The sequence below is a fragment of the Microcaecilia unicolor genome, chromosome 6, assembly GCF_901765095.1.
Source record: "Microcaecilia unicolor chromosome 6, aMicUni1.1, whole genome shotgun sequence".
NCBI lineage: Eukaryota > Metazoa > Chordata > Amphibia > Gymnophiona > Siphonopidae > Microcaecilia > Microcaecilia unicolor.
In genome coordinates this window covers 337,166,753-337,177,289 of record NC_044036.1, presented here as the reverse complement: position 1 = coordinate 337,177,289, position 10,537 = coordinate 337,166,753, and the positions used below count along the sequence as shown (strand labels likewise).

At 47.3% G+C, this 10,537-nt stretch overlaps 1 protein-coding gene across 1 annotated transcript; it reads right to left on the bottom strand.

Annotated features, from left to right (window-relative positions):
* Window positions 1–6,952: 6,952 nt before the first annotated feature.
* On the bottom strand, window positions 6,953–9,472 carry LOC115472395 (somatostatin receptor type 2-like). The gene is given in 3 exon segments (XM_030206666.1): window positions 6,953–7,898; window positions 7,901–8,256; window positions 9,387–9,472. Coding segments are annotated over 2 exon segments (1,110 nt in total). The 5' UTR covers window positions 8,184–8,256; window positions 9,387–9,472; the 3' UTR covers window positions 6,953–7,071.
* Between the last annotated feature and the right edge of the window lie 1,065 nt (window positions 9,473–10,537).

Below are 10,537 nucleotides of genomic sequence, written 5' to 3'. Positions count from 1 at the left end.
ATCGCCTCCGCCGCTGCCCCCCCCCCTCCCGCCTGCCTGCCCGAAGTACCTTGGCTGGCCCCACCAGCTGCAGGCAGCGCGGCTCCTTCCTCTGCCCAGCATTGCCTGCCCCTGCGGCTGCTTTCCTCAGGTCGCACATGCTAAGTCTGAAAACTGAGCATGCGCGGCCTGAGGGCCCAGCGGCTGCTAGGCAGGCAATGCAAGGGGGGGGGCCCGGCGCCGGAGTTTTCTCTCTCCTGCTCCCATCGGAATGCGATTACCATCAGGAGCAGGAGAGAGAGAGGAGAGAGAGAAACCCCTGCGTCAGCCCCCCCCCCCCGGAGGCCCGGGCCTGGGGAATTTTGCCCCCATGCCCCCCCCCCCCCCGGAGGCAGCTAAGTAAAATGTACACAAGTGTTCCCAGCCTTTAACTGACTGTTAGCCAACCATGGTTAAAATTTAGGGCTTCTTTTACTAAACTGCACTAGCAACTCCCAGTGTGGCAAACGAGCTGCAGCCCATTCGTTTTGAAAGGGCTGCATCGCATTTGCTGCGTAATTTAGCAAAAGAGGTCCTTAGTATCACTTAAGAACATCTACAGTATAAAAAGCTCACAAAAACAAGGCTTGCTGTCTCTACCAGCCATTTGAATAAATGTACGTTAAGCAGTCGCGCCCAGAGCATCACTGAGGGAACAGAATTTATTAAATTAGAGACCAAATCTAAAAAAAACCAAAAAAACTCCAAAACAGTTTGTTTCTATTCTGTCACCCACAGCAGAACACTTTAACAATAGTATCCTGCAAGTTTAGAGGAAAACAGAGCGTCGCAAGTGTCACACATAGTAAATACACAAGAACAGATGCTACAGTAGAGGCCAACTTTGTCGTTGAGAAACAATACGGATAAAGTTTGGCTGTTAGACCATTGGCACCAACTCTGGTGAACACTGAAGGTTTTGCTGAGCCCCTTTGCTTAACTGGGTGACGGGTTCTGGCTATATCTACATGGAAAAGGAACAGCCTTTGACACCATTTCAACTCGGCAAGGCCAATCCAGTCTTGGTTTTTACCCCATTGCATTCATGGAGATGTAACCCTGCTTTTCGTGGGGACTCCAGTACTATCAAGTCACCAGTTTGTTTTTTTTGTTACATTTGTACCCTTCGCTTTCCCACTCATGGCAGGCTCAATGCGGCTTACATGGGGCAATGGAGGGTTAAGTGACTTGCCCAGAGTCACAAGGAGCTGCCTGTGCCTGAAGTGGGAATCAAACTCAGTTCCTCTGGACCAAAGTCCACCATCCTAACCACTAGGCCACTCCTCCACTGTTGCTACTATTTGAGATTCTACATGGAATATTGCTATTCCACTAGCAACATTCCATGTAGAAGTCGGCCCTTGCAGATCACCAATGTGGCCGCGCAGGCTTCTGCTTCTGTGAGTCTGACGTCAGGACGTCAGACTTACAGAAACAGAAGCCTGCGCAGCCTTCTACATGGAATGTTGCTAGTGGAATAGCAACATTCCATGTAGAATCTCCAATAGTAGCAACATTCCATATAGAATCTCCAATAGTATCTATTTTATTTTTGTTACATTTGTACCCCACGCTTTCCGACTCATGGCAGGCTCAATGCGGCTTACATGGGGCAATGGAGGGTTAAGTGACTTGCCCAGAGTCACAAGGAGCTGCCTGTGCCTGAAGTGGGAATCGAACTCAGTTCCTCAGTTCCCCAGGACCAAAGTCCACCACCCTAACCACTAGGCCACTCCTCCAGAAAAGAGACTTTTTGGCTGGTCCTGGTTTTGAACTCACATCTCAAAGCAATGTGTAGTGTTTGCAGCACTCGATTCTACCCATTGAAATCAGTTCTACAAGACACATAGGGCCAGATCCAGTAAATAGTGCTGAAATTTGAATGCCATAAAAATCCCTTTGTTGAATTATGCTTAGCTCAGATTCCCACATCTTAAACTTGGTGTAAATCCTGTTGCACAAGTTGGGGGTGGATCCCCCCCAAATTCTATAACACTGGCCGCATCTTATAAGAATGCCCCCTGACCCAAACATGCCCCTCCCATGGCCACACCTTCTTTTGGGTGTGCAGTATTATAGATCCATCCCAGATTTTACACAGGGGTGCCATAGCATGGCTGAGCCACCCGGTGGAAAACGTAGCAGTTGTGTTGAAGGGTTAATATTATAGGGAAAGTGGATTGGGAAGGCTGAGGAGTGAGAACCCATTAGGGAGGAAAGAAAGAAAAAATGCAATGGGAATTTAGAGTGGACTCACAGGTCATTTTTTTGGCTGATCCACCCAGCCCCCCCTCCCCCCGTTTTCTTTTATGGGATTTGGGAGATGTTATTGTGATTTTGAGGTTGTTGAGGTTGAGGGTAGGGTGGCTGGAAGGAGAAGGGGGTTTGGTTGTCGTAGCGGGGGGGGGGGGTTGAACAATCATTTACTTTATCAGTGTGAATTCAGTAGTAAACAGTTGGGGAGTTTTTGAAAGGGAATTGGGGGTTCGTATGCAGTACCATCATGGACTTGGGGGGAAATGGGTGAACCACACCTATGGGATCAGTGAAAATTTGAAATGTCGGAACAAGACCGTCGGACTAAAGGGTTTATTGCATTATTGTTGAATTTGCCATTTAAGTGTAAAGTAATTGAAGGAGATTTGAATTTGGTGGATAAAGCTACTGCCGATTTAATCCACAGTTAAGAGTGAGCTGTTATTTATTTCTTTATTTAAGGATGTGAATGTTGTTAACGGAAGAGGGCATGCAAATGCCTCCGTTAAGAATAATGGGCTGCCAGATGCGTGCACAAATCTCAACTGATGCCAATTAACACTGATAATTGGTAGCGTTCAATTGGCAAATTAATCAGCTGAGATGTGCACACATCTCTGGATCACGCCCAAACGTTGACGCAAAGAATGGATTGCCCTACCTAGAATCCAAGGGATAATGCCTTAGGATAGGGTTGCCTGAAATCTAGGACTGGCCTAAAATCTCCCTCATGGAACTGGATAACTTGGCAGCTATGGTAATCAGAATTGTAACTCCATGCCTGCAGGGATGCAAACCAGAGCTGAATGAACCTCTCAGCGTGAGATGGCAACCCTCATCACCAATGTGATCCTTCACGTCATAGTTGTAAGGAAAGTTGTGTAGAATTTAGACCTGGTTCATCAGAATTTTACTTCTGCAAGGCCTTGGAACACAAAAGCACTTTATTTTCTGGATATTCAGAGGCTCTGCCTAAATTGGATGTATATGCAGAATCTGAGACTAAAGTCAGATGTTTCAAATCATACATTGACCGTGCAACTGAATATGAATCTCACCGAGTCCGTGGCGATCAGAAATCACAGAGAGAAGGGTCAGAAAAACAAACAAGGGATCTTAACGCAGTGGGATGTGAGAGGAAGCGCATGTCCATTTTAAACTTGCTATTATGTAGCTGGTGATTCATCCTGTTAATTGTTCAGGTGTGGTAGTGGCCTTCAGATAGAACATTCTACTGGGAATTGTCCTTCTAATATACGTATGACTGTTGCTTGTTGCTGTGCCTTCTTTCTGACTGACAGAGCAGTGGCGTTCCGTGGTTGCCTGACACCCAGGGCGGATCGTCACTGCTCCCCCTCCCCCCCCCCCGGGTGCAGGGCAACACAGCACGGCACCCCCCACCCCACACAGTCCCCACTTGTCTTCCAAGTTCCAGCTCCGTCCACCCCAGCGTGGCGCCTCGCATCTGCAGCGCTGCTGTAAAAAGAAGAAAATCGCCTCGTCGTCGGCCCTTCCCTCACTGTGTCCCGCCCTCAAGGAAATAGGAAGTTATGTCAGAGGGCGGGACACAGTGAGGGAAGGGCCAACGACGAGGCGATTTTCTTCTTTTTACAGCAGCGCTGCAGATGCGAGGCGCCACGCTGGGGTGGACGGAGCTGGAACCTGGTTGGCAGTTGGGGACTACGTGGAGGGGTAGGCGGCACCATGCTGGGGGTGGACAGAGCTGGAACCTGGTTGGCAGGTGGGGACTGCGTCAGGGGGGGAGGCGGTTCCATGCCAAGGGGGTGTGGATGGATGGAGCGGAGCACCCCCCCACCCGCTGACACCTGGGGCGGACCGCCCCCACCGCCCTGCCCTTGCTACGCCACTGCATAGAAGCTAAGGGTTTAGATCTAACCTTTAGATCCAGGATTTGTTCTTACCTTTCACCACTTATGTGTGATCTCCCTGGATTCAGCCTTTCCTTAGTAGACGTGGGGGGGGGGGGGGGGGGGCTTTTTCAACATGACGTCTCAGTCCGACTTTGGACGTTTTGCGCTACATGTCCCAAATCCGAATAGCAAATGTAACCATTTTTGAAAAAGCAAAATGTTTATCCCCCCCCTTTTTTTCTGAAAATACCATTTGTAACAAGGTTTTGTGCTTTGTGCTTATCTTTTCAGGCCATTTTGAAAAAAAAAGACACATAGAAAATCAAGCCATGGGGGATGTAGAAGGGGCCAACATTTTTAGCAGACTGGTCCCCCAGGCATCCCAAGAGAGCAATGGGGCACCCTAGGGGACACTGCACTGGACTTTGTGTAAATGCTCTTAGGTACACATCTCACCATTGCTCCCTTATCTTATCTGCTGATCCCTCCAAAACCCACCCAAAACCTACTACCCCCAACTGTACACCACTACAGTAGCCCTTAAGGGTGAAGGGGGCACCTATGTGGGAACAGTGGGCTTCTGGTCAGTTTTAGAGGGCTCGCAGTTTCCACCAGAGGTGTAAGAGGTAGGGGAAGGTATGGGCCTGGGTCCACCTGTCTACAGTGCACTGCGCCCACCATTAGACTACTCCAGGGACCTGCATGCTGCTCTAATGGACCTGGGTATGACATTTGAGGCTGTCATAGAGGCTGGTGAGTATTATTTTTATTCAAATTTTTTGTGGGTGGGAGATGATCAGTGACCACTGGGGGAGTTAGGGAGTGTCATCCCTGATTCCCTCCAGTGGCAGTGGCATACCAAGCGGGGGCGGTGGGGGCGGTCCGCCCCGGGTGCACGCTGCTGGGGGGGGTGCTGCGGCGCGCGCCTGCTCCGAGTTCGCTAAACTTCTTTGCTCGTTCGCTGCAGCTCCCCCTGCCCCGGAACAGGTTAGTTCCGGGTTAGAGGGAGCTGTAGCGAACGAGCAAAGAAGTTTAGCGAACTCGGAGCAGGCGCGCGCCGTGGCACCCCCCCCCCCCAGCGGCGTGCACCCGGGGGGGTGTCATTTCACCGGAGGGGGGAAGGTGTAATTTAGTGGGGGGGCACGCTGCACCCGGGGGGGGGGGGGTGGTGGCGCATCGGCGTTCCGCCCCGGGTGCCATCCAGGCAAGGAACGCCACTGTCCAGTGGTCATCTGGTTATTTAAGGAAACGTTTTGTGTCTTATTCAATAGAAACAGATGTCTACAAAACAGGTTTCAAAAATAGAAATTTAGAAGAAATCCATCCAAATGGTGTTTTATGACACATTTAGGGTGTTTTTGTCTTTCGAAAATGAGTCCCATAAGCTTTTTTTAGAAGGAACTTTCTAATCTCTATTCTGTGATATATAGAGTCTAGCAAAAATAAAAAAATATATGCAGTAACTCAAACACCTTTTATGAAGCCTGAGAACACAGTGGTTGAATTGAGACCTGTGGTGTTTCTCTTGTGTTTAGTTCTCTACAAATAATAAAAATGATCTATTTAATATTCAGCGGCGTATTCTTGCCGCGAATGCACTGAACCAGGTCCGACAGTGCGCAATCCTAAAGTCACAAGAGTTCGGGGATCTCTGGGGCGTGCAAGGAATTTGGAAATACGTTGCCTGAATTCCATCTTTCCCTTGTCAAAAAAAGTGTGATCTTTTGTCACAATGCCTGTGGAGGTGGTTCATAGCTCTTCCCCTGGGAGGAATCAGGTCAGCGTTGAGAGTGTTTTATCTTTTTTTCAGTTCTTCTAAGATGCCCGTGTGATATGTCCATAACGAGACACATGTAATACTGGCATTCCTCCTAGCACTGCCAGAAAATGAAAAAAAAAATTCAGTTCTGGTTTGATTTGTCTGCACACGCCTTTCTTCTCCAGATTCAGAGAACAAATGCCTTGTGTCTCTCTACGGACGTGTCTGTGTATGCAACATGCATGCATGTGTTTAGGAATTATCTCTGCGGACTGTTCATTACACAGGCTTTACATGTTCAGCCATTGATCTGGACTTGCACAGTTGATTTCTGCCCCCTCCTGGACGGGTGAACCTGTGGCCCTCGACTGTTAAGTTTTCTAAATGTACAGGAATGATGCATGGACCGTGCAGGTCTTTTTCTGCCGTCATCTACTATGTTACCACGTTAATGATGTGAGTGAAAAGGGCTGCTGCAACAGGGCAAGTCCCTGCTCCCTTCTGTCCCCTTTCTTTTCTAAACCTTCAGCTATATCACAAATATATTGGCATTCTTGAAAACTAAAGCAACTGGTTTCTTCTTGTTAGTCAATATTACAAACCTGTTGGTTATAAGTCTCCCTGCATACACACAAGGATTCTGGACTTAGTTCACAGCTTTCTCAGTAGCTCAAGGTGAATTGCATTCAGGTACACTAGGCATTTTCCTGCCCCCCGGAAGGCTTACAATCTCAATTTGTACCTGAGGCAATGAATGGGTTAAGTGACTTGCCCAAGATCACAAGAAGCGTCCCTGGGATTTGAACCAGGCTCCCCTGGGGCTCAGCCCACTGCTCTAACCATTAGGCTACTCCACCGCTGAGGCAACCATCCTGACATCACAGGCTAATAATTTTGTATGAGAGTCGGTATACGCAAATAATAATGTTTATATGCAAACACACGCTCACACGTACACACGTTCACATGCTTCCTCCGAGTTCATTCTCTTCTGTGACATGACATGGGAAAGGTCCCTAGGCATTAAAGTCATCTAGCTGAGGAGCAGGGGAGCAGAGCTGACATGATTACACTGAACCATCTGTCAAGTCAAGTATATAAAGAAGCCTGTGATAAGCAACTGGACAGAAGTGGCGATGCTTTGGAATAGCAAATCCCCACTGGTCCTCACATGCTTGTCTGAAGATCCCCGTTGAGCAGAGTCCGTTGCGTTTCCGTGGTTTCGTTGAGTCTCGACTTGTCCTGCTTGCTGTCGCTTCGATCTGCGTCATCCATCCCGCTCACCCTGACGAGGCAGAGGACATTCTGAAAGCTCTTCTTGAAGTTCTCGGACAAGAAGGCGTAGAGGATGGGATTGGCACAACTGTTGGCATAGCTCAGCACGACCACAAAGTCCCACATGCCCTTCAGGACTGGGGTGGCTACAATGGAGATGGAGACCGAGGTGACATTAAAAATGTAGAAAGGGAGCCAGCAGAAGATAAAGACGGCGACAACTATGGAAACCATCCGGGTGACCTTCTTCTCGGACCTTTTCCTCTTTGAAGAGCCAACTCTGATGCCAGATGATTTCACCTTAATGATGATAAATAAATAACAGAGGCAAATGATACTGAGAGGCACCAGAAAGCCCATGATGAAGGCATAAATGATGAACCCTGTGTACCAGGATTCGCCCGGCCATGTGATTGTACAGCTGATTCGTCCATTCCGATTTTGGATGTCAGCATAAATCATAATGGGCATGATAACAAACAGAGAAATGATCCAAACAGCAGCGTTGACCAGTTTGGCTGTTCTCGGTCTTCTCCACTTGGCAGACTTGATAGGGTGGACCACAGCCAGGTACCTGTCTATGCTCATGACGGTCAAGCAGAAAATGCTGGTGAACTGATTAATCCCATCCACCGTTATAACAATCCTACAGATAGCTTTGCCAAAGGGCCAATGGACCAGCGCCACCTGCATGGCGAGAAAGGGCAGTCCAAGCATAACAGCTCATCTGCTATGGCCAAGTTCAGGATGTAGATGTTGGTGATGGTTTTCATCTTGGCGTAGCGTAAAATGACATATATGACCAGGGTGTTGCCACCCAGTCCTACGATGCACACCACAAAGTAGATGAAGGTGAGGATGGCATTACTGGTCATGTCAAAGTGGATGCCTGTGGCATTCTGGGAAGCATTGCTGGGCACCCCGGTGGAAAAATGATCAAACTGAGGTGCTGAGGCAAACCATAATTCCGTGCTGTTTGCCAGTTCTGTGTAGTCCAGCTCCATGATTTCTCCTTTTTAAATTAAGCAAATGAGGTTTTCATGTTTAACGACTCACGGGATCTGGGGTGTTCAGCATCTAGGAGATAAACCAAGGACAAAGCAAGAATTCACTTGATTTATGCAACAAAGTTAAAAAAAAAAAACCTTATATTTTGGTGTTGGATTAGGATTAATTTATTGGAGGGGGGCATAGAAGGGGCTCCCCTCACTCACTGTTACTTGCATGGCACTGATTCGATTCATCTGTATACCATGCAGCTCTGCCCTGACTGTGGTATTTAAAGATTAAGATTATTAATTTAAAATGTGTCCTATAAAAGCAAATTTTCATTTTACAATACAAACACCCTTTTGGTCTATTGCAATTTACTAGACTTTGACAAGGCAACTTAACTCAGTCATTTCTGCTAGAAAATGCTATTCAGATGAATTAAGGGTTTTCATTTCACTCTTTTCTATGTACACTTTATAGCATTGGGTTTTTATAGATTTTTGAACATTACAGAAATGCTTGCCTTAATACGAATTTGAATGTCATTTTTTTGGTAGAATAATTGAAGCGTCTTTCTTTTAGCCTTCAGCAGCTCCCGAAAGACTCTTAACCACTTGTAAGACCCCTTCAAAAATTTCACAGGATAAGAGACGAATATTTGCCAATTAATCTGGATTTCAAATCAGTCTGAGGCTCAACTGAGATTTCACATTGTAGCTGTGAATTTGAGGGGAAACTCCCTATTCAATTTCAATTTCCCTCTAGGCAGGTGTTTTCTTACAGCCCCCCCCCCCCCTCAAAAAAAATCTAACACAAAAGCAAAAAAAAAACCAAAACCCCCACACCATATATTGGTTGAGAACAGCTGCTGTGTGAACTTTTGCAGGGAACGTTGTGGGTAAACCCTGGGAGCAGTTTTCAGTTTTCATTACAAAAGCTGGAGCCTGGTTTCTTCTTCCAGATGTTGCTTTCTAAGACACTGGCTGGCACTGCACCTAGGGGAGGCTGAGCGAGCACAGCAGCCATCTGGGGAGCAAGGGAAAGGATCCTGCTCTGGAAAATCCCCACTTCGACAACCTTCCCCTTCCCTCTCTTAAAAAAACGGTGAAAGTGACCAGCACAGACTCTCCGGGCCTCCCCTGGAGAAGTTTTCACCTGTAGCTGGCACTTTGCAAGGATTGTGCACGGATATAAATCACAAAACGCACACTTACGTTTGACTTCCCCGATGCTCCTCCGGCTGCAGGTAGAAGAACTGACCTTCCCTGGGGGGAAAAAAAGGCAAGAATCCAAAGGGAAGAGAGCCCTGCATAGCAGGCAGACTTCTTGGAGGGTTTGGGATGAGCAGGGAGGAAGGAAGGAGCTCCGCCAGCAGCTCTGGCAGCTCACACACAGATGGAGCTGACTGCAAAGGAGCCTTTAAAGTGGCTTCTCCGATGCACTTCCACCCACCCCTCCAGCATCCAGCCTGCGTCACCGCTTTGCACGCTGCTTGCAGAACCCAACTTCCTTATCAATACGGACTAATCATCTCCTTTTAACTTACTTGGTGTATTAGTAGCTACTCCATCAGATTGTCTCTCTGGTATTTGAATTGCAGGGCTGTTTTTGAGCCCGATTCGTGGTAGTCCTATGATTAGGTTTGTTTGCTTTTTTTCAAGTTTTCCTTTTTTTCCTGTGTTAACGTTTCTACTGGGTCGTTTTTACTAACAAAATTGTAAGTTTCATGTTAAATTGTACCTGCTGTACACCCTTGGGTGACTCTTTTCATAAAGGAAGTTGATAAATCCCAATAAATGAATACATTTTCCACATCTCTCTCCCCCCCCCCCCCCCATATCCCCCAAAGATACATGCATTATCAAACAGATAGCTCAGTGTTGCAAGACAAGATTCATGCATCCTAGCTTTGCCATGAGATCCTGCCTCATCTGTCGTTTCCACACATATGTAGACCTCCCTCCCCTCTTAAAAAAAAACTATGGATTTTTATTTTGTTACATGTTCTTATGTGCCTTTATACCACTGGCTAGTTCTGTTCTCCTACTGAGGTGTCAGATCTTTATAACTCTTGAAATAAAAGCATTGGATTCCCACTTCAGGCACAGGCAGCTCCTTGTGACTCTGGGCAAGTCACTTAACCCTTCATTGCCCCATGTAAGCCGCATTGAGCCTGCCATGATGGGAAAGCACAGGGTACAAATGTAACAAAAATAAAATAGATACTATTGGAGATTCTACATGGAATGTTGCTACTATTGAAGATTCTACTTGGAATGTTGCGCAGGCTTCTGTTTCTGTGAGTCTGACGTCCCGTACATGCAGGACGTCAGACTCACAGAAGCAGAAGCCTGCGCGGCCACAT